At 43.3% G+C, this 24,234-nt stretch overlaps 1 protein-coding gene across 2 annotated transcripts; it reads left to right on the forward strand.

Moving 5' to 3' along the window:
- The first annotated feature begins 1,327 nt into the window (after window positions 1-1,327).
- On the forward strand, window positions 1,328-23,168 carry pde4a (phosphodiesterase 4A, cAMP-specific). Of its 2 annotated transcripts, XM_054606815.1 has the most exons (15): window positions 1,328-2,188; window positions 5,011-5,196; window positions 5,717-5,753; window positions 5,917-5,987; window positions 6,887-6,936; window positions 8,031-8,143; window positions 13,282-13,375; window positions 13,478-13,641; window positions 14,878-14,976; window positions 15,071-15,235; window positions 15,389-15,488; window positions 16,210-16,364; window positions 16,443-16,565; window positions 18,592-18,774; window positions 18,949-23,168. In XM_054606815.1, exons 1-15 carry the CDS (start codon window positions 1,983-1,985, stop codon window positions 19,321-19,323), a joined length of 2,121 nt encoding a protein of 706 aa, XP_054462790.1. In that variant the 5' UTR covers window positions 1,328-1,982; the 3' UTR covers window positions 19,324-23,168. The 2 variants fall into 2 exon arrangements, with proteins under 2 accessions (XP_054462790.1, XP_054462791.1); XM_054606816.1 differs by lacking the exons at window positions 1,328-2,188; window positions 5,011-5,196 and having other exon boundaries at window positions 5,736-5,753; window positions 5,917-5,937.
- The last annotated feature ends 1,066 nt before the right edge of the window (window positions 23,169-24,234 follow it).

Consider the following 24,234-nt stretch of genomic DNA (forward strand, 5'->3'; position numbering starts at 1 on the left):
CAATTTGAAATGTCCAATCTGTATTCCAAACACGACTAAAGGTTAGCCCCGTTACCAATAACAAAACGTGTCTGGAGGTGAGTTTTCCACTCAGTCAAGCAGAAAGTAGGAATTAGATTTCATCAAGAATCAATCAACAGCATGTGATGCTGGAAAGTTTGATCTGTTGGATTGATTCTTATAACTTCAGCTTGCAGTGCAGACAATTACATTTTACTTATTTATTTTTAATTTATTTACATTTTTTAAACAATTGCACCATCAGCCCAAAAAAGTCTGAAAGAGCAACTCTGCTTGTAACTTTCCGTCTGTTTCCTGTCTGTTTTTACTTGCCCTTAATTAAAATGCCTTTGTTTAGTTGTATCTGAAACACTGGACTGCTATCATCATAAATCCCCAAAAATCAACTATACCTCTATATAACTTATATGTTTTTGCTTATGTCCATTTCCATCGAGGATTCAAACTCTTCAGTTATATGTGAAAAAAAAGTGAATATCTGTAATAACACAGTTTAATTATCATGCTACTGTATATAAATATATATAGAACTGTGTGAGAATGTGGACTATCATGCCACAGGAAAGCAGTGCGGTAAGATGTGCAATCATTACTGAGAAATGAGTTTGACTTGCTCACCACCTCTTTAGTTCTCTCTTTAAAGGAAATTGCCACACTCGCAACAGCAATGTTTCAAATGCAATTTTGGTAATTCCTTGTTTGATACAGTTGTTACACTGCTTTTAATCAATACTTTCTATTATTAAAGTAATAAAATACCTAAACAGCACAGGAGCTGCAGGCTAACATGATACCTGTTCAACAGATCCCGCAGTCACACATTTCTGCATTTTTGAGTTGCACCATGTTGAGAAACCATGTAAGTGTAAAAAACCATGTTGTTTGAAATCTCTTTCATGGCCTAATTGTTGCTCATGGAGAATGTTAAGGCCGTCGCGTGTCTGCTCACGTCTAAAGGCCAAAGAGAGTGTTGTGGTGAGAAAGGCTGTTGATGTCAAAATAAGAAGTGTTTTGGGCGCAAACCTTGCACTCTTCAGTGGAACATGTAAACATTTACACAGAGGCATGAGTCAACCCCTTTCCCACTGACTTTTTCTCCCTCTCTCCTCCTCTTTCTGGGTCGTTTTCTATCTTCCCTTTAGTTTCACAGCCTCTCTCTGTGTGTTGCTCGACTCTCGCGCCTGTTGTCTGTTACTCTTACTGATCAGCCTTTCCTGTTGCTGCAGAGGAACTGTGAGCAGTGAGATAAGGACAGTGAGAGCACAGGCCTGCACCGGGGAGGCGGGGGGGGGAGCAGATACAAAGTAACAGATACAACGTGAAGGGCAAAAGGCTGCCTAATTGGGATGTTACCACAGATCATCACGGTTGTTTTCGCAGCCACGGGTGTCCTCGGGGTGGTGCGTGTGTGACGGCAGCCACTGGGACGAGGAAACCAGATGGGGACAGAGGTCCAGTGTGGGCCGGCCGCTCACAGCAGCAGGAAACAGCTGAGCTGGTGAAATATCAGAGGAGCTCTTTTCTGGGAGGCTCAGGAGGAGATAAACAAACCTGCAGAGGCAAGGATTAAGGAGACCTGCATAAATCCCAGGAACAAACCGAGGATGTGAGAAGAGGGGAACCGGAGTTTAAGCATCCAGGGCGCGAGGATCACAGTGCAGGATATGCAGGTTTATGCACTCTGACTCCTGCGGCACGAGACAAGCGGGGGAGCAGGACTAAAGGGAGGATCGGGGCCTCGCTATAAGAGCTCGCTCTGGATTTAGGACAGTGTGCATCACGTAGGGGGCAGGTGCTGCGGCTCCCGTCTGCCTGATACGTGAGTCGACGCACTAAAAAGTCGATGAGGGGGACTGCGTGGGAGGGAGACAGCCAAACAGAGCGAGACAGCCAGTTTTAAGTGGAGGCTGGGGGAGTTTTCTTTAAACTTGTCGGCTCCAGCAGGGCCAGAGCGGGCAGCGATGAGTCAGAGGAAGCTGACACGACAGATGAGGTTGTGGGAGAGTCCTGAGGGTCCTCCTCCTGCGCCCTCTCTCACCTCACCCCTGTCACCGGGCGATCCGCCGCGAGGACACGGGGGCTCCTCTTTGTTTCGGCGAATGAAACTGAACCGCAGTATTCAGGAGCGCAGACGCTCCTCTCACTGTAACATCACATCTCTGGGCAGGTACAGTTCTGCTCTGAGATTGACCCCGTCCTCGGTAGCATATCTCTGTTCCGCATCAGTTCAGATGCATCTGGCCTCTGGGTTCAGACATGCAGAAGGCCCTCACACCTCCCCTACAGGAGCCAGACACACTCTGCATAGTGGTTCACCCTCTTTCTGTTGTTGTTTTGTGTCCAGTGTGTCAGTGCTCTTCTCTCTGGGGTCATTGACATCTCTTTGCAGTTGTTTGTGTCTTTTTGCAGTTTTTTGCATCTCTTTGCAGACGTTACGATGCTCTTCGTAGTCGTGTTGTGTGTGTTTGTGGTTGTTTCACATCTCTTTATAGTTTTTTGCCTGTCCTTGTAGATGTTTAGTGTCTCTTTATAGTTGTTGTGCATCTCTTTGTGGATGTTTTGGGTCTATTTGTGGTCATTTGCATCTCTGTGGTTATTTTGTCTACCTGAATTATCTCTCTATCTCTCTGTTATCCTTTTATTTGTCTTTGTGGTCATTCTTTGAGCCTCTTCCTGTTTGCTGCATGTCTTTTAGAGTGACATTTTGTAGGTGCAGGAGAGGGAGGCCCCTGACACTTTGGGCCCCTGGGTTGTGCCTGTGGGCCTGTTCAGTAATCCATTCATGTTCAGATGAGGGGTGAGCATGTAAAAATGAATTATTCAAAGCACACACTCTAGTAACCAAATCCAGATGGATTAGATTTAGGAAAGTGCTGAAATCAAAAGTCTCATAATTACTCTCAAAGTTTGCAGAAAAAATAAATAAAACGGGGATTAGTGGGTGCAGCTGGCAGAGGGTCCCCCTGGCAGACATTTTTGATGTGTTTTTCATTACCGGAGAAACTTGTTTAATGATAATTTGATCTGTAGTCATATTCACAAAGCCTTCTGGCTCCTAATTGGCCAATTTACAAGTCAATTCTAAAAATATCACGCCTCACGCTTAATTTTAGAAGTCAAACTGAAAACCGTTCACAACTGTGTCGACAACAGAAGTTTGAGAAGTTTAGGAGGAATGGGGCGGTGTTGTGGAGATAAAAGTTATCCTACATTAAAAATAGATGCTGCAGCTACACTGCAACCTGCTTCCCCATCTGTCCTTGTCATCCCAACATCTGACTGCAGCCTGAAAGTGATTCATATGATTATTTATCTCATATCCGTGTATATGTGTAGTAGGAGAAATATCCCACTGCTATTACGTGACTGATGTTGCAATGACGATATGAGTTGCGATATTAGAGTGAAAGATCATTTTTACATCATTAATCTCATTTGAAATGGAAAACATATGAAAATGATTATGGTGTGTTTTTCCAGGGATCTGTATCAAACAAAGATGTTATCTTAAGTCTGGAGAATATGACGTGTGGACCAAGGCATCTCTGCAGCACGACATCATTTCATTTAAAATGTTTTTTAACTTAACTTAACTCAAATATTGCTGATCCTGCGATTTGAAAATTGCAAAAGACTACATTGGGATTTTGATAGCATTTGATTAACTGTGTAGGCTACTTTTAGTTGTTTTATGGTTCAAACCTGTAAACAATCCAAGCAGTATTCTTTTCACAAACATTGCCAGATAAGCTGCTGTTTGTCTTTTCTGTTTCCACAAAGTTGTTCATCATTTTCTTCTCTTTTGATGCCAAACTCTAAAACCAGATTCGATCAATACTGACTTCATTTCTCAGGTGTAAGATTTAATCTTCTTTCCTCTCAGGTTTGGCTGAGGAGTTTTGTTGAGGGCTGCTGGAGTGTGAAGGCTTTAGGGCTGCAGGTGTCGGTGACGAAGAGACGATTGTGTAAACTGTTTGGCTGAGCTTCGAATGATGTGACTGATAAGTTTCAGCTTTCTGTTCATTGTTAATCAGAGATCTGCTGGCAGAACATTTCTGGGTTGGATGTTAGATATCTGGGATCAGTGTTAAGACCTGTAAGTGGTCTTAAGACTGATGTTGTCCTAAAAGAGAGCTGAATGGGGCACATGCATCGAGTCTGGTTCAAATGTTTGTTTCATTCTGTTGACAAATTCGTATCAAAGCTTTTAAAGGAGGGAATTTTGGATATCTATTCGTATCACTCCATAAATTAGAAAAATTCTAGCAATGTTTTTAGGAATCAAGTATTCTATAAATCATGCTTTGAATGATTTATGAACAAACCCCTCTGTAAGAACCTTCAGAATATAGATAGGAATGAAACATGAACGTTTTGTAAGAGCTACTGAAGAGGAGATTTCTGTTTCAGAGTCTGAGGAAAGATGATTGAAAGAAAACAGACTTTAAAGATGTGTTTTGTGAAATTACATACATTTTGACACTAAAGGTGAAGAGTGTAAAAAAAGTAACTAATATATATCACCATGAAACTTCCCCAGTTGATTACTTACATTAAGACAAGTGTTTTTGTTTTGCATGTTTTCTGAATAGTTATGTTTCGATGTGCAAATGGAGCATTTTCTAATTCTAACTTTTGGTAAATTTAGAAGAAATCTGCAGATTCCAACAAACAAAGTAGTGAAACGCCTCCATGATTCCTTTAGATGTTTTCTTTCCACTAGTGTGAAAGATCGAGTGAACAAATAAATTGACCAGTGCATGAAAAACGTTGTTTAGTGTCTCCCCTTAAACATTTCGCTGCATGGGTTCATGCTGCAGCATCCGTCACATCCCTCTTTTCACCAACCTCCTCTCTTAGATGCTGGACTTGGGTGTTTTTACATATCTTGTTTTTGCTGCAAAAGAGAAGCAGCAGTGAATCAGACACCTAAATTAAATGTAACAGATGTAAAAACCTATTCCCCCCCCGTCCTCTCTCACCCTTCAGCTTCGATTCAGAGAATGGTCCCTCGCCAGGACGCAGTCCCATGGATTCGCAGGCGAGTCCTGGGTTGGTGCTCCACCCTTCTTTCCCCCAGAGCCAGCGACGGGAGTCCTTCCTGTACCGCTCCGACTCCGACTACGACACGTCCCCCAAAACCATGTCACGCAACTCCTCCATCAACAGTGAGGGGTAAGCAGCGAGCCGTCATCATCCTGGGTCCATCACGTGGAAGACAAATCCAAACATGTTTCCTCAACCTGCAGTGTCCACACACAAACACACAACACACACACACACACACACACACACACACACACACACACACACACACACACACACACACACACACACACACACACACACACACACACACACACACACACACACACACACACACCAAAGTCACTGCACATTATCCCAATCAACACAGCAGTGGTTGTGATTGTAATTATGCAATCATTATGCTAATGAAATCATGATGAATCTTCTTAACATCCACTGTTGTTCTCTGTTTTTGTGGCTTGTGTTGCAGTAAGTTCAACGCACGCAGAACCCCCCATCAGTGTATCTCAGCACTAGTTCTCTGTTTAGATCCACATAGGTCTTTGTAAACATGCAGCTCGCAGATACAGCCTCTCGTATAAACACTGAGCTGCTCAAGCCGCTCACACTCGTCTCCTTCTGCACTTTTTCGTTTTTCGCCCTGCAGGCACGCCGAAGACATGATCGTCACCCCTTTCGCTCAGGTATGCTTTCCTCGAGCACCTCGTCTGACATGTTTAATTGCTGTAAATGATCAGAAAAGGTTGCTAATTGGTGCAGTGAACTTGTCGTCGTCCCCCCCCTCCTGTTCCCTCCCTCTCTCCCTCCCTCCTTCTCTCCCTCCTACGCTGTCCATCCATCCCCCAGGTGTTGGCCAGCCTACGAACTGTAAGAAGCAACTTCACCATCCTCGCCAATGTCACAACACCCACTAACAAGTCAGTATCATGCTGTCAAACACCCCTTCTCTCTCTCTCTCTCTCTCTCTCTCTCTCTCTCTCTCTCTCTCTCCCCCCCTCCACTTAGACTCGTCACGACTGCCTGCTTAGTTTGCAGCGTGTGTTTGCTAATGTCTCCTTCTCCGTGCTCCCGTGGGGAAACAATTTAGCTGTCATGATTAACCAGTTTATGATTATCAGACTGTGCTCAAGGAAAATACAATGTGCATTATTTGGCATCTCTCCAACATGCTGGCTGAGAGCGGAGAGCAGAGAGCATCACGCCTCGGATGCATGTCCCTGACTCTGTTCCCAGACGACAGAGAGACGCTCAATAACACTAAAATTATTGCAGCAGATAGTGGGAGTTGGCAGGCTTTTAGCTCCACGTCAATATGATATGTATCTATAAATATATATATATATATATATATATATATATATAAATATATAAAGCAATGTACCACAGAAATATCAGCATCTATAATTATGCCTTCCTCAATGCTTCATTATAAAACCATAAAGGCTACATGAAAGAGGAACAGAGCTTTGTCTGTTCCTCTTTTTTTGGATAGTTCAATATTTTAATCATCACATCATTTTTATGCACTTTTAAAAATCTTTCTATATTGAAAACCATTTTAATCTCAAACACTTCGTCCTCAGTTTGTCTCCTTTTAGGGGCATATATATATATATATATATATATATATATATATATATATATATATATATATATATATATATATATATATATATATAAAGCAACACATATTTAGACCCCTGTGTGAGCTGAGCCTTTTGTTGCCTCCTCCTGTAAGGCTGAGTGTGTGTTGATGCCCAGCAGGGGGCAGCAGCATGTGGTTCTCCCTCTGATGTAATGATGTGTTTGTCCACAGGAGGTCACCAGTGACAAGCCAACCCACTGTTCCCCAAGCTACACTCTCTGGTATGTTGTCAGCTAATTAAAACTCTTAGTCCAAAGAGTCCCACAGTCCCTTCACACGGCTGTGAGGACACGCTGAAGGCTCCCACACTCCCTGAATGCATCATCAGTAATGAAAATGACTGCACAGAACATCACGAGGCTATTATTGAGGATTTAATTAACTGTGCTGCATACATTAAAGACACCTTGATGCTTCAACTGTGGAGACATTTTAATAAACTTTTAACCACACACTAAACATTTGAGGCACAGCCAAAGATAGCTCCAGTATTTATACAATATACATATGTTTGTCACTCAGCTGATTTCAAATCTCAATTCTACATTCAGCCCAGTTTTACTTTGTTTGTACATCAATGTGCAGAACACACTCAAATCTTTCTTGTGCGGAGTTTGTATGAAATAAAGTAAAACAAATTAAAGGAAGCATTTATACAGTTTCCCGAGTCTGTACGAAGCAGAAATGAATGTATTTATAATCATTTTGGATCATTTTAATATCAGAATTCATAAAGAAAATACATTTTGTTGTCAAATTTTGGGATATTAAAAGGACCTCAATCAGTCAATCAATTTGATATCTATTTGTTTTATCTAATAGCTGTCATAGGTTTTGAATTAAAATTATATTTTTGTGTCACTAAGCTAATCATTATTCAAAATATAGGCCCACTCTACTATGTATGATATATATATATATATTTTTTACCACATTTGAAAACAGAAATACATTAAATCTGACTGTTGTTTTATGTAAATCAGTTTTAAAGTTATAGCAGTATTTTCAAATCTAAACTATATTTTGTGTTCCGCTGATCATAATTTAAAACATTGACCCGTCTTACTGTGTTTACAAACATTATATTAATACAAAACAATGTGACCACATCAGATGACTCTAATAACTTATGATTCAGTTGTTGTCTAGTGTTATTACATGTATTTAAATCTCTACATGCATAGGCTTTCTGTCATTTATGGCCACGGTGGACATTTCTCACCTCTTAAACTGTTTATTAACTTATCAGTTATCATGGATCATTTTAAAAGGAGGATCTTCTGTCAGCTCATCCCAGTGTGTCTGTCCTTCTCAGAGGAGACGTACCAGCAGATGGCTCGGGAGACTCTGGAGGAACTGGACTGGTGTCTGGACCAGCTGGAGACCATTCAGACCCACCGCTCCGTCAGCGAGATGGCCTCCAACAAGGTGCACACACATGTCGTACTTGTTGATGAAACCATTGGGTTGCAGCTGTATCACTGTACTACATGCATTATGGATAGAACTTCCTGTTTCAGCTCCACCAAGGTCAATTATTAAATAAATAAAAATACAACCTGCAGGAGTAGTTTGTAAAGTCACTAAAATACTTTTAAAAACACTGTATTTGGTTTTAAAAACATTCATCTCCAACACCTGCCACATTCAACCTTCACACACCGCGACTGTTAAGATCATTTACAGAGGGTTGTTCATTAGAGGCAGTAAATCTGGAAAACATTTGCTTCCTGGGTTTATTTGCAATCCTGTGGTATTATTTGTCTCGGGGAATAATTATTCCCACATATGTGGTCAACCGTCTCTGGGCTTTTATGGCATTTGTTAGACTAAATGCACCGATTATGTTGAGTTAAAGTGTTACTGTGTACTGAGAGATGCAGCCGGGTTGTAGTGAACATCACTACGGCTGTGGCGGCTGTGGCACATGAGGTAGAGCGCTTGTCCCGTAACCACAAGGTTGGTGGTTCAAACCCCTCTACCGGCAACATGCTGAGGTGTCCTTGAGCGAGACACCTAACCCCAAGTTGCTCCCCGGGCGCTTCATTGCAGCCCACTGCTCCTCCGGGATGGGTTAAATGCAGAGAAATAATTTCCCCATTGTGGGACTAATAAAGGCTTAACTATTATTATTACATCTGCATGCAGGTTTGTGTGCACATGGGCAGGCGTCTTAAGAGTGCCTGCATTTGTATTTATTGGGGCATGGTGACAGAGAGAGAGAGAGAGAGAGAGAGGGGGGGCTGATGCTGATGTCTCTGCTGTAACCTTGGTTGCTATCGAACAGCAGCAGGGTCTGCCCTTCCCTTTTAGTCATTGGCTTGCCACTCTGACCACAAGCCATGTGGTTTCAGGGACAACCAATGAAATGGATGTGATGCTCCTTTAATAGTGTTCTGTCTTAAAGAGGCAGCAGCAGGTGCCTCGTCTGCTCCCCGTGTTGCATATCAGTATTAATGAAAGAAGGTTCTTTGTGTGTTTAGATTCAGTGATGAAGGACTGATGGAGATATAACAGGAGTGTGCTTAAAGGACATCCTTTATATATGTGTGTGTGTGTGTGTGTGTGTGTGCACATACAATGTCTCCTGGGGTAAACAGAGTCTCAGTGAATATGTCTAAGCTACAGAAATCCTCCGCACTGTGCCAACATGGAGGTGCACATGAATATTCCCACTCAGTCTCTCACTCTCACTCACACCCTTGCACACACACATATTTTCGACAGACGTGCATGCTGTCTTGTCGCACATGCGCACTCCGAGGCTGAGAGCAGAAGCAGGCACAGACACGCACACACACATGCATGCGCCTGCAGCCACACTGCCTGATTAGCTTGCGAGAGCTGTCTACAGCATCCAGGGAAATGGCGCAAGAGGCAGAGCATTGGAGGAGGAACGGCAGCCTAAAGCGGGAGGATTAGACCTCTGGCTCTCTGGCCAGCTGAGGCATGGATTGACTCGGAGCAGGGGACTGGGATACGGAGCGATCGGGAGGCAGCCTGACTGTCTGTGGACTGACTGTGTGTCGCTGGGATCGGTGTGAGACGGCTGATGCACCGGTAGGACTGGGCCGGGCCTCTGGATCCGTACCGTGGGGGAGGGGCAGCCGACGCAGGGAGAGGGAGCCTGTTTTTCCAGACCAGAGCTCTGGTGTGATTCTTCAGCCTGACCGTCTGACACAGGCCTGCCTGCATCCCTCTCCATCTCTCTCTCTCTCTCTCTCTCCCTCTCTCATCCTCCCCATCCTTGTTTTTCTCTCGCTATTGTCATCTCCCTTCTTCCTCCCCCGATGTCCCCACTGTCATCCAAGTTCCCTCCACCTCCATCACTCGATACTGTGGTCATCGTCCTGTCCTGCCGTCCCCATCGCTCCATCCCTCTCACCTCCATCATCTAAATATTTTAGTACTGTTTGCCAAGCAGCTCAGCTCTCGCAGCATCATCTTTTCGTTCACATCTCTCTCACATTCCCGCTCCTCTCCTCCGTCAGCTCCTCTCTGTGCCCTTCAGACGGTCCCCCGCTCCCTCTCCCTTTCCGTTTCCCTCCATCTTCCCTCTTTCGGCTCCCATCCACCTCCACCCTGCACTGACTGTAGATTTGGGTCAGTCTGCTCAGCAAATGGGATGAGATGTAGTCTCCACAGCAGCCGGATCCAGGGGGTTCCTGGTCTGCCCATCAGGGGGACCCTCATCTTCGGACCACACTGAGGCTGGAGCCTGACTCTGGACTGACTGGGTGGCCTGCTTTGGGGTGCTGCATGTAGGCGAGGACAGTCTGCACCAGCGGCCCCCACCCTCACCCCCTTCCCCCATTCCTTCGCCCCCTCTCGGGGCAGCCGTCACTCTGGAGTGTCCCGGCTTGCCTGGCTGTGGCCTCTCCTCTCACACCCTGACGACGCCCTCATGCCACTGGGGCGTCCGCAGCGCCCCCGCTCCGCTCCACTACCGCACCTCCTGCCTTTGCCACCGGCCCAAACCCCCCGTCACCCTCAACATGGGCGTGGTGGAGGCCATTGACCCGGCGCCATCCCCCTGCCCCTCGCCTGTACCAGGGGGCTACAGGCTGCCCCGCTCCTCCAGCTACAGCCCCCTGCAGGGGAGGGCAGGGGCAGAGCTGGACCTCGGTGCGGCTGCTGGAGGGGTTCTGGAGGGGAGCGGGACGGCGGCGGAGCGCAGGACGCCCTTAGTGGACCTGTTCTGTGAGACCTGCTCCAGGCCCTGGCTCATCGGCTGGTGGGACCAGGTAGGGCTCGGAGAGCTTGCAGAGGGCAAACAAGGCCTGGCAGTGGCCATCTTGGATGTGGATTCTTCAAGTGTTACATCTAAGCATGCATTAGAAACTCATCTGTTTGTTTACTTCATCTTCTTATGTGTCTTTATTTAAATCCAGCAATAATGGTGTCAGTTTGTGAGTTTCATGTGTTTATAAGGGACAATAGACGTGTTCGTTATATTCTGATTTCATGTGGTGGAGGAAGGTTTTGTGGGTCTGATGGTGTCTTTGTGAGGAGCTGTAAGTTAGTGTGTTCCCTGTATATAATGTATACATGAGTCCACTGAAGCACAGAGGTTATTAACTCTGCTCAGTGTCCCCACCTTGCAGCAGCGATGTAAACAAAAAGACAATATCACTCTCATTCTCCATCCTTCTGTATCTGGTCTACATGTCTGTCCTTTGAGAATACACCTGGCTGCTTCATATCGAAGAAATAGCTTTGGGACTTTGTGATGAGTAGTCCAGCCGTCTTTACTGCAGGTACATTGCAGTGTCACATAATGTCCATTTCCATCCTCCACACCTGCGTCCCACATCCCTCTGAGTCTCCCTCCTGCTAGCCTGAGGCTGGCCTCAATACAGACTGAAGGAAGCCAAGCGGATTGTCAGTGGAGAACAATGCTCATTGTCTCAGGACTGAGTTTCTTTTGTCCTCAGGTGTGCCAACATGTTACATCCATAACAATGCATGAACTTAGACATTGTGTCAGTTTTGCATTTCCTGCGATATCTTGGCACAGTGTTACCAAAACAAACTCTGGCTTTTGTCTTTCCTGTTTTCTTGAATGACATTGGGCACATTAGGATGAATGAGTTTGTTCTCTGCTGATATTTGTACAGTCTGAATCAGTCAGTCATACAGGTTGTAGTTCAGAGGAGGGTCATGTTAAGCATGTGTGTTATTCGGTTACTGTTAGAAAAAAACAAGGCCCTCCTGGGTTCCTCACATATGCAGGTGTATGAGTGTGTGAGTGTGTGTTTGTGGTCATTTCTGTGCAGAGTCCGCATGTTTGCTTCATTAGTCAATGTCATGAGGAAGAGTGTTGTTTGTCCTGGCACTCGGACTGGCACTGTGGAAGTGTTGGTTGTCAGCTATGACTCAGCGTTACAGCATTAGGGAAGGAAAGAACGAGAGAGAGAGAGAGAGAGAGAGAGAGAGAGAGAGAGAGAGAGAGAGAGGGGGTTTGGGCTGAGCCTGCTGCCTAAGTGTGCCACGGGGCTTGACTTGCTTTCCTGGCTCCTGGTGACTGATTCTGCCTGACTGCTTCTACGATTTGCTGTCAGAGCACCTATTTACTCTGCGTATCAGGTGGCGAGCGGCGGGCCGGATTGGGATGGGATGGGTGGAAAAAAGAGAGAGAACTTGGAGGAATGGAGTGAAAGATGGAGGGAATGCATGGAGTGTGGGAAATGGCATAGGTAGCCAAAGTGGAGTCTGTTACAGAGGAGACTGTTGTTTACCTCGAGAGGCAGGGGGGAGGAGGGGGAGGAGGGGGGGGGTATAAGTAACAGAGAGACTCAGAGAGGGAGACAGCAGTGGAGGGGAGGGTTGACCTTGGTAAAGGTCAGAGACACCTGCCTTCTCCCTCGGATTGTCACCCAAGCAGCAACCGCTCTCACATCAAGCTGAAGGACTGACTGTGAGGAGGCAGTTGCCACGGCAACCGCTCCGGTTGCCATGGAGATTGTTATGTGTGAAAGATCAGTCGGTAGGACACAGACTGAAGGGGTTATGTCCGAATCCTATTGTGTCTTGACATGACTTGTGCAACAGGTGACTATCGAGCCTCCAAACAATAATAAATAATATAATTATATAAAAGCTGAGGGAACATTCTACGTTTAATGTCTGCGGGGATAATGTATTCACGTAATCACATTTGTGCCCACACTACACGGACCTGCAGACTAGTTGTTCATGATTGCCTCTGTCGATGTTTGGAGAAGAATAAACATGCCACATTACCGCAGCATATAAATACATGGCAATCAAAATACAGGCACACTGAATTGGGGGAATTGAACAGTATGTTCTCAAAAAGAGGAGGCGTGATTCATCATTGGTTTTTCTCACCCTTTAGTGAATGAAGCCAGAATGAGGGCGATCATTTATTTTCTCATGTTTGACTCATAGGGATGTTTTGCTGTTTCATATCAGTACAAATGGAGCCTGAAGTACAATGTTAATAACTCGGGTTTACCGATCTGCACGTCTCTACAATGTTGGATATATCTGCTGCTTTGTAAGTCAAGTCACTCACTTCCTGTGTCTGTCTCTGCTTCCCTCAGTTCAAGAGGATGTTGAACAGGGAGCTGTCCCATTTGTCAGAGATGAGTCGCTCAGGGAACCAGGTGTCAGAATACATCTCCACTACCTTTCTAGGTAAAGCACACCTGCCAACCTCTGTACCAAGTTCCTTCAAGCTCTGATCCTAGGTCAGGTCTCCATCCTGGCTGACCTCTGACTCCCCCCTCTCCTCCCCAGATAAACAAAACGACGTGGAGATCCCGTCCCCGACCTTGAGGGAGAGGGAGAAGCCCATGTGTCACATCAGCGGTGTGAAGAAGCTCACGCACAGTTCCAGCCTATCGAACTCCACCACGCCTCGATTCGGTGTGAAGACTGAGCATGAGGAGGCGTTAGCCAGGGTGAATACATCACTGTCTTACTGTGTTTTTATTGTCTTCCTGACTTGTTGTGTTTTTATGCAGCCTTGCTGCAACAGAACATCCTTTTGTGGGACAATAAAGATCTGAACTGAACTTAATGAATGGAAAAGCAGCTGAGGTGCAAGTTATTGCATAGACACGCACACATAAACCCACACAGTAGATAACGTAGAACACAAAATATCACCAAAAACAGAAATATATATCCTGCCACTCTTTGATCTACTTCTTTAACTAAATAATATTTAATGCACACTTCAGTAGCTTTCTTTGACCATCTCTATACCTGATAATGTGAGCAGTAAAAGGGAAATGATGGTGGACCTGAGAGCACAACACACTGCAAATTACAAACACACATGTAAATAGACAAAACACAAGCAAATGAAAAAGAAAATCACCATTTTGACGACCCATGCACAGCATTTGGAGAAAGTGTTGCAAGAAGCTCACAGCACAGCGGACACCGTTTCCAGGAGACACTAAACAGTGATGCACACAGCTTGTTGTTGCCGTTTGTGGATTATGGAGTTATTGAAGTCAGCTATCTGTCATTGTGATCACACACAAATAAGCAGAAAGGCTAATGCTAGGTTAAAAGCAGATCATTTTTGGATCATGCGATCACAATGTAAAAAAAGCCGGAATAACACCACCGACAGATAGTCGACTTTAATACATTCACAATCTACAAACGGGAACAACAACAAGCTGTGTGCATCACTTTTTAGTGTCCCCTGGAAACAGTTTCTGTTGTGTTGTGAGCTTCTTGCAGCGTTCTTTTAAATGCTGAGCATGTAAAACTGATGTTTTCATGTGCTGTCAAATTGGTAAAGATGTTTCTTCATTTGCTCGTGTTGTGTCTAGTTGTTTTCCTTATGTGCAGTGGTTTGAGCTCTCAGGGCGAGAGTTTGAAAGCAGAAAGCAGAGTTTCCACAACTTAAAAACGTCACCTGGTAAAGTCTGCTTGGCATCGTTCCATCAGAGTGAAAGCAAAATCTTTCTTATATCTCACTCTGGAAGAACGTTTTGTAGTCGAGGAAACCAATTTCTCCATCTCCAAAAACCAGAATACAACACAAGTGTTCAAGTTTCATACAAACATATTCTAGTCTAATCTAAGGAATGTGAAGAGCAGCTGCAGTATCATGCACCTTCATGAGTGGATTTAGATGTAGTGCTGATGTGTGTTAATCTCGTCTGTGGTGCCTTCAGGAGCTGAACGACTTGAACATATGGGGCCTTAATATCTTTCGTGTGGCAGAGTACTCTAATAACCGTCCCCTCAGCTGCATCATGTTTGCCATCTTCGAGGTGAGAGACATGGAGCTTTAACAAACTCTGGACTATATATTAGGCTGCATCATGTAGCATGTCTTAACTGTGCCTATGACCCCTGTGGCTGCAGGAGAGAGATCTACTGAAGACCTTTCGGATCCCTGTGGAAACGTTTGTCACCTATGTGATGACCCTGGAGGACCACTACCACGCCAATGTGGCCTACCACAACAGCCTCCACGCTGCAGATGTCACTCAGTCCACTCATGTACTGCTGTCCACTCCGGCGTTAGATGTAAATACCTCTCCTAATCTGCTGATACACGTCTAACTTCACATGCTCAGGCTTTCACAGATACTAGGCCCTCTACAAAGAGCCCAGTAGTCAACGGTAAACTGTAAACAGCAGTTTAACTGACTTCTTTTCTCTTTGATTCCTCTCTGACAGGCTGTGTTCACTGATCTAGAGATACTAGCTGCGTTATTTGCCGCTGCCATCCACGATGTGGACCATCCAGGAGTGTCCAACCAATTCCTCATTAACACGAGTGAGTCGAGATCAGATTCAAGACACAACGCAAAATAATAGAAGGACATCTTGATGGCCGGGAGAAACTAAAACCTGCTTTCAGGGAAAAATCCAATTGGTTCAGGAATGAATACAGCTGATTCGTGTTGTGTCTGACCATGACTAGAAAATCTCAACAATGAGAGGAAAGAACCTGTATAATAATGACAAATCTCGACTTCCGCCAACTCTGTGAAATTCTCTGATTTTAGAAAGGACAGGAGGCAGGAAGCTAAGATCACTTTTCTAGGTCAGCTATTCTGATGATTAAAACTAATCATTAAGCTACAAAGCACTGGACAATACATTTCAGGAATTGAAACATGTGTTGTGATTTGTATATTTGAAAAGAAAGAATTTGAAGTAACTCAAAGACAAATAGAGACACTGAATTTGGTCTATATGGATATTTGAAGTATAATTGGTTGTCCTTAGAGCTAATGTGTATGATACACTCCCTTTAATTGTACTTCTATATGTTTTAGCCTTTGGTACCACAGTCATCCTGTGTTTGAGTAGAAAAGTACACTTTTTGCTTGTTATTGTAGGTTTTTAGTTTGTATTGTTGGTAAATGGGGATATTTGTCTCTAAAGCTTTATTGGCACTGTGCCACTTCCTGAAATCGACTTAGTACTTTTGCACATTTTGAAAAGGTCTGAGTCTAACACTGATGGTGGGTGTTGTATGGGGCTTCCCTCAGACTCAGAGCTGGCCCTGATGTACAATGACGAGTCAGTGTTGGAGAACCATCACCTCGCTGTGGGCTTCAAGCTGCTCCACGAGGACAACTGTGACATCTTCCAGAACCTGAGCAAGAGGCAGCGGCAGAGCCTGAGGAAGCTTGTTATTGATATGGTGAGTGTCTTCAGCCCAGTGTATCATGCTACCATCTCTCTATTTGCTTCTCTCTAATGTACTTTTTTTCCCCTCCAGGTTTTGGCAACAGATATGTCTAAACACATGAGTTTGCTGGCAGACCTCAAGACTATGGTGGAAACCAAGAAAGTGACAAGTTCTGGAGTACTGCTGCTCGACCATTACACTGACCGGATACAGGTGAGATGTTCTGAGTCTGTTACAGAAGAACTGAGCATCACCGAAGCATTGAGAGGATGTATTCAGTTAATTCCTGCCCTTCATTTTGTCAAAATGAGACGGCATGTCGTGGCCACAGTTAACTGTATCTATGGGAACCACAGGAGCTTTGACTCATCTGTTTGGGCTTTTTTGTATTTTCTCCAACGTGTTTCCAATGCTGGTAACTATTGTTGGTAGTTAAGGCGACATGGAGCAGACTGATGAAAGGTTAAGCAGTCTCTTCTTTTTAAGGGGGGATTAAAAGAGACATAAGATTCAAAATCTGTAGGATCTGGTTATCACGGACTATGCTTCAGTATTTGGTGGAAGTTGGAGGTGTTACTTTAGGAGACAGATAAATCTTGTGTGTAATCTAAATTGAGTTTGATGTCAGCCAGGCATGCAGAAATATTTGACCTGATTTCACCTGATTTGTGTCAAAGATGTGAATCTGAGCTTTCTTTAAGAGGATCACTGGAAACGAAGAAGGAGAAACATGCACAGAGTCTGTAAGAGTGGGGGGGGGAGGTTGTTGTTGTTGTCAGGAGACTCAGAAACAGTGAGGAGTGTTGTTTCAGTGGGTCGGTCTGAATCCTGACTAACTGAGGTCCGACAAGTGTTTCTATGGGAATTCTTTATTAAGAGTTTTGAAATGGGATACAGGAAACAGAGGCTGAGGCCTACCAGTGTTGATGGTTCAATCCCTCCTGTGTGTCCTTGAGCAAGAATCTGAACCCCAAGCTGCTCCCCGGGCGCTTCACAGCAGCTCACTGCTCCTAAAATGCTTAGAATGGGTTTAATGCAGAGCTCAGACGTCATGTATGAATGTGATGATAAAAAAGAAACAATATCTTCTACAACGACAGTATTCTCTAGATATCAGATTTTTAGGGTTTTCATAAACTTCAGAAACTAACTGATTTGAAACCAAAAGTCACAAAATAATGGATGATTGACATCAAAATGTCATAAAATATCCTGTCACAACCTTCATATATTTATTCAAGCAGCTTGCACTCTGCATCATTGCACTTGTATCTACATTTCACTGTCATTGTTTTTTTTTTTTTGTGTTTTTGTGTTTTTGTGTTCATGTATATAATTTAGCATTTTTATTTTCATGTTGTACATAATAGTTAAATGTTTACCCTTCGTTCTTCTTAGATCCCGTTGTAATTTTTTGTTTATTTGTCTGTTTCTTTGTATTAGTGAGCAGATGAAACCGTAGTCAAATTCCTTGTATGCATACGCAAACATGGCCAATAAAGCTGATTCTGATTCTGCACTGAAAAGAGGGAGTAAAGGGGACCGAGGTTTACAATGCCGGTTGTTGCTGTGCTAAAACACAAAGGCTTCTGCACCTTTTGGTAGTGGGAGGAAAGAACAAAGTAAAGCCAGACTCAGTTCAGTAATGAGGAGCTTTTTGAATATGATAAACGTAAAGCCAAAGCGACAAAGTGACAGAATCATGAGCAGGAATGGAAAAGGGCACACAAGGGTGGAAATGTTTCTGTGTCTTACGTAATACAATCTCACTGACATGGAAGGAGTCTCTGTCTGTATATCTGTCCCTTCATTTTCTTGAAAACCGTTCATCCGGTCGACTTCACACTTGGCATGTGTTTTGCTGAGGACTCAAGGAAGCGCAGTGTCGGGTGTGAAGTTGTTCGGATGAGCGGTTCGCGAGAAAGCGGCAAGCAGCAATACCGACATATACCTCTTTTTACACCCTATCTTTGTGCTGGTATGTTGGGAAAAAAAGAGCTGAGAAAGCTTTCTAGTTTTAGAGGCAGAGGACTGGAGATTGGAGTTGTTCTTGCAGTTAATAGAATAGAAAAGAAGAAAGAGTAAAGTAAAAATAAAAAAGATAATCACAAAGCTGGTAGTGCATCACCTCCTCTCAGCTGCGAGAAGATTTCTTGTCAGATGACCTCCATGCATATCTGAATCCAGTGCTTTTAAGGTTGTATATACATGATCTAGAACCCTGTGCCTGTTTGTGCAGGTGTTGAGGAACATGGTGCACTGCGCTGACCTGAGCAATCCCACCAAACCCCTGGCTGTGTATCGACAATGGACGGAGAGAATCATGGAGGAGTTCTTCAGGCAGGGGGATAAGGAGAGAGAGCGAGGGATGGAGATCAGTCCCATGTGCGACAAACACACTGCATCTGTGGAAAAGAGCCAGGTAAAAGAAATCCTGTGCACAACTGGATAAGTGTAAACACTGTCGGCGGGATGATCTGTCGTCTCTGATCACAGCAGTCATCCTCGTACATCTTTAATGCCGATTTGTGGAGAGTGAAATGACTCCACTGAGATTTATATGATATCCCTCATTCTCTTCTTCTTCCCGTTCCAGGTGGGCTTTATTGACTACATTGTCCACCCACTGTGGGAGACATGGGGGGACCTTGTGCACCCTGATGCCCAGGACATCTTGGACACTCTGGAGGACAACAGGGACTGGTACCAGAGCACCATCCCACAAAGCCCTTCCCCTCCTCCCGTGTGCCAGGATAAGGATCTAAACGCCTGCATCGACAAGTTTCAGTTTGAGCTCACCCTCGATGACAGCTCTCAGAGAGAAGAGGGAGACGAGACGGACGAGACGACGCCAAACCACGTGGCACAGGACTGCAGTCAGGGGGGGAGGAGGAGGAGGAGGAGGAGGAGGAAGAAGAGGAGGGTAAAAAAGAGGAAGACATTATGGCAGAGGAGGAAAATGAGGATATAATAGAAGAGGAAGACGAGGTGGCTATGGAGGAAGAGGATGTGGAGGAGGAGCTAAAAGCTCAGTTGGAGGTGAGATCTGAAAAGGAGAGACTTTCTGACACAAGTCCTGTAGAGGAGGAGGAAGATTCTTCTTCACAAGCTGAAGATACATGAGTTCTGCTCCTGTGTCTCCCTCCCCACTTGCACACATTATCTTGTTCATCCTTTCAATGGCCAAACCAAGAACAAATAAGACTGCAATGACAATACAGACCTTTAAATATATTTTTCAAAAAGGGAATATATTAAAATCGCTTAAAGAGAAGGTGATTACACAGCAACTGTAGATTTGAAGTGGTGACAAGTCCTCCGACCGACTTCACAACAAACTTTAGACTAAGAGGAATTTAGGAGAGCATTAGCGACGGGCAACTGAAGACAGCGTAGCACTCTGGGACTGGAATGCACACACACAAACACACAGAAAGGGACACACAAATACACACACACACACACACACACACACACACACACACACACACACACACACACACACACACACACACACAGAAAGTAACAAGCTTGAACACATAGTAGGAACAAGTCATGAATAAAACAATTCAACGTGCGTATGTGCATGCTTTATATGTCATGCAGTATAATTGGAGCACAAATGTACCCCCTCCTTTCTGGCAAACACACACACACACACACACACACACACACACACACACACACACACACACACACACACACACACACACACACACACACACACACACACACACACACACTCGACTGTATGTTTGCTTGTGTGCATTGAGGGACATTGATCAGTAATGAATCTCTTTGGAAAAAGCCATCTCTTAATGGAGTATTAACTAGTGTTCAGTCAGTATTAGTAATTCATGTTAGAACTTCAACAGAAACTGTTCTCCTCAGAAAAGCTTCACATCCGGGTGACTTTTTTTTTCCATTTCTGTCGGAAAGAAAAATAAGAAAATCCACAGAGTTGGAGGAGGAGAAGAGAAGAAGATATACCAAGGGTAAAGAAGATGCTGCGACGAGGGGGGGCCCGCCGGGTCCCGAACCCCTTTTCCCTTTACGAGGAGAGTGCTACTGGTGCAAGATGGCTCTGTGCCTTTCTGAAACACCAGCTTCCTGAACGGAGCTGTCGTGAAGCAATGCATTGTGGGACAGGAGTGTCTGATTTTGTTATGGTTTTTTTTGATTGTCTCTCGTTAAAGATCTCTCTTTACTGTTCATGGTATTGTGGTGTGTCTCTCACACGTCCCGTTTTCTGTGGTGATATGTTTTAAGCTAAAAGTCTTCCTTTGTTGCTCTTCTGGTAATATAATAACTCAGAACTCTAGATGCAGAGCAATCACTACCACCGCCACAAACCACCAGTGGACTCTTTCCAGCTTATCTTTTATTTTCTTAATAGAATACATTCTTTTGTAACTTTCTGAGAATAAGCCATGTGATGCTTTGAAGCATAAGTTTTGCCTATTTTCTATTTAACAGTTGCTAAATATGTTAAAGGGATACAGAATTACTTCATCAGCAGAACAAATTTCCACTCGCCATCTCACACCCACTTGCACTGCGTGGTTATATCTCCTCATACACAAAGATTCTCACCAAAGTAAAGGATGAGAAACTCCAGAGGGTGAAGTGATTTGAAGGAACAGAGACGAATAGGAAAATCAGGGAGGCAGAATGTTTGGAGAAAGAAAGCGGTGGATCGGTGGTCCCTAATCATCCTCGTTATGTTTGATGCTTTTTTGCCTTAATGTCAGATGCAGGATACATACCTGCAAGTATGTAGATTTATAAGATATATAATAGATATCCTAGTATATTTATATCACGTCTGTATGCTTATTTCTGTGAGTATCAGTGTGTCTACAATGTATCCAGCATTGCATTTGGAGGGGAGAGGGGAACATTGCTGCCAGTTAGTTGTCATGTTGTTGCTGTGCTCGGACCAACGTAAAGAATGTGTCGTTTTTTAATCAGATGGTGAAAATCTTTAGCGACCTGGAGGCACGGAGAAGAAATCAGAAACGAGAGGCGATGAGAATGAATAAGGATGTTTGAATCTGACCAGGTATTGATTTGTTGACATGGTGGAGGTGATGCATGTGTGTGATTGTTTGCGTGACTTATTGTGTTGTCGTGAGTAAGCGAGCGGGTAACAGAAGGAGAAGGCAGGATGCTAAAGATGTCGTCGTACGTGTCATTGGTCCATCGCTGGCATCACAACATTGTCCTTGAATGGCGTTCAGGATTCGATCAGCACAGCTTAAAGAGGTCACAGTTTGTTTAGGTGTTTGTTTTTCACAGGGTAAACAACAACAAAAAAATAATATAAAAGAACATGAATGTGGTTCTTTTGGAGGGTAAGTTTCTGCAGGTCAGTAACTGAGCTTATCTGAAGACACCACAGCTCGGTGCAACAGAAGCCTGTGTGTTTGAACTGCTCCGTCGCAGGATGGAGCGGAGCTGCCGGGCCACCACACAGGCTTTCCTCTTGTGGAATGGGAATCCAGGATTACTATTGCAGTTACTTAAATAAAAGATTCCCATATGCATCGGCCTTTTACTTTAAAGATATTGCTTTGTTTTTGTGGCTTCTTGTTATGTCATAAGCTATAAAAACATTAATATTTACTTGCCATACAAACACGATACTGTAGCAATTGTTTCTTATTAAGAAAATTATTCAATTGATTGATTGCTGCCATTCTTTTTAAATTATGAAAAGAAAACCATGGGAAGTGTTTTCTTTGAACAGTTTGTGTACAGTTTATTTTTATATCATTCGGGTGGATGGTCTGGAAAATGAATCACGTGTTGATGATATATAGCTATAAGCATTACCACTCTTGTATATAATGTAATATTGGATTGTAAATTATAAATTTATCCAAGTTTATGATTGACAAACAACCAATTAAGGTTGTTAAGTGAATCACTAAAACACTGCAGGCCACATCCTCACCTTTCCATTCTCTGGTTTTGATCTCGCTCACTTGTGCTAACATTTTTTAATCGTCCACATTTATTGTTAAAATCAAATATATTTGTACCAGCACTTTATTTCGTCAGGTTTTGAGGCGGACAGTGTGTTTCAGGTAGTGTACAGTCTGTGCTGGTGGTTTGGTCATTGGCAGTCACCTGTTGATTATACCCCATTGGGCCAAATCACAAACCGTCATTGTGCAGTAGTCAATGTTAACCCCTTTTCTAGAGGCATAATCAAACAAACTAGTCATTCTCTATTAAAGGTCCGTGTGAGATTGAACTACTTTGACTGATAAAGTCAAATGTAAGCTGATGGGATGTGACATGTTGAAAGGAAATAAATGTGTCCTTATCTAACTTGGCCATTTATAGTACTATCACCACCTCTATTTCTTAGTAACTTTAATCATTAGCCTGATGGCCTACATGTCCGTCCAGTGGTGGCCTAACTAGCTGGTTCCCATCTGGGTTGCTGTCAGGTTACTTTGTCGCAGACTTACTCCCTCTGTGAATAATTCTCTGGGCTTTAATTCATGTGTTTGTTCACAAGTAACAAAGATTATTCAAGGGGAAAAAACAACATGAAATGATTGTAATATTTGTAAATGATCTTGCCGTAATGTGTAAAATGTGTCCAAGTTATTTTTTATTATATTATTTTTATGAAAGTTTTTCCTCTCAACAGAGCTGAGGTGTCATTTTGTGAATAAATGCATTTAATAAGCAAACATCTATATATAAAACAATACTATAGTATATCAGTATATTTTTCTTTTATTTCACTGTTCGGTACTGTAAAGTGTGTTAAAAATACAAATAAAGTAAGATTTTTATATTAAATGCAACATCATTGTCATGTTTGTTGTTATTACAGTTTCCTTGCATGCTCATCCACTCTTTACTGGTTTCATAAGTGTCAGTACTTGTTTGTATTATATTGTTATTAATCAAGGGGCTTAATAACAATACATCTACTTACCTCCTGGACCTCCTCACCCCTCAATCCACATCCAAGACACTTAGGTCAGGCAACTCCAACATCCTTGCGGTTCCCCGGACAAAGCTGGCAACCATGGGAGATCGTGCCTTCTCTTCGCTGGGGCCACGCCTGTGGAATAAGCTCCCGGAGAAGATCAGGGCCTTAGACTCCCTCAGCGCTTTTAAATCAAATCTGAAAACTGTTCCTCTCTGCCTTCCCCTAAAGTCTTGGCTTTAGTGTAGTTTGGATTGCGTTTCTTGGGTTCATTTTTAATACATATTCTTAGATTTTATTATGATTAAATTATTTCATTTATTTCATTTTTTATTTGTTTTTAGCGTTTTATTATTATATTTGATTATTGTGATTGTTTTACCCTGTACAGCACCTTGAGATTTCATTGCATTTTAAAGTGTGTTATATAAATAAAATCCATTATTATTATTATTACAAGTCCAGTAATACTGTATAATTAACTGGATTTGTTGTTGGGATTTAAATATTTGTTGGGATACATAAGATAAAGATAAAGATAAAGAGGTTTTTATTGTCATTGTAGTGATACAACGAAATTCCGTTTGGTAGCCCTCAGCCAGCCAGCAGCAGCGAACAACAAACACAATAACAATATACAGATAAAAATACACAAAAGGAATGAAAAATTTACAGCAGGTGAGTATTTAAAATTTGTGCAAAACAGTGCAGTGTAAACATTTGTTTTGTTGTGCAAACAGAGTATTTTTTATTTTTTTTAATTTAAATGAAAGTAAAATAACATATGTGTAATTGTACATTATTTAAGTGTTACTTACTACCTGCATCATCATGCACCTGTCTCTGGCATGAGATGGCTGCATCCTCCCCAGAATCCTCCACTCCAGACGGCTGCCACGGCTCTCCACCAATCACAGGCTCCAACCCTCT

The sequence above is a fragment of the Anoplopoma fimbria genome, chromosome 11 (assembly GCF_027596085.1).
Source record: "Anoplopoma fimbria isolate UVic2021 breed Golden Eagle Sablefish chromosome 11, Afim_UVic_2022, whole genome shotgun sequence".
In the NCBI taxonomy this organism is placed as follows: domain Eukaryota; kingdom Metazoa; phylum Chordata; class Actinopteri; order Perciformes; family Anoplopomatidae; genus Anoplopoma; species Anoplopoma fimbria.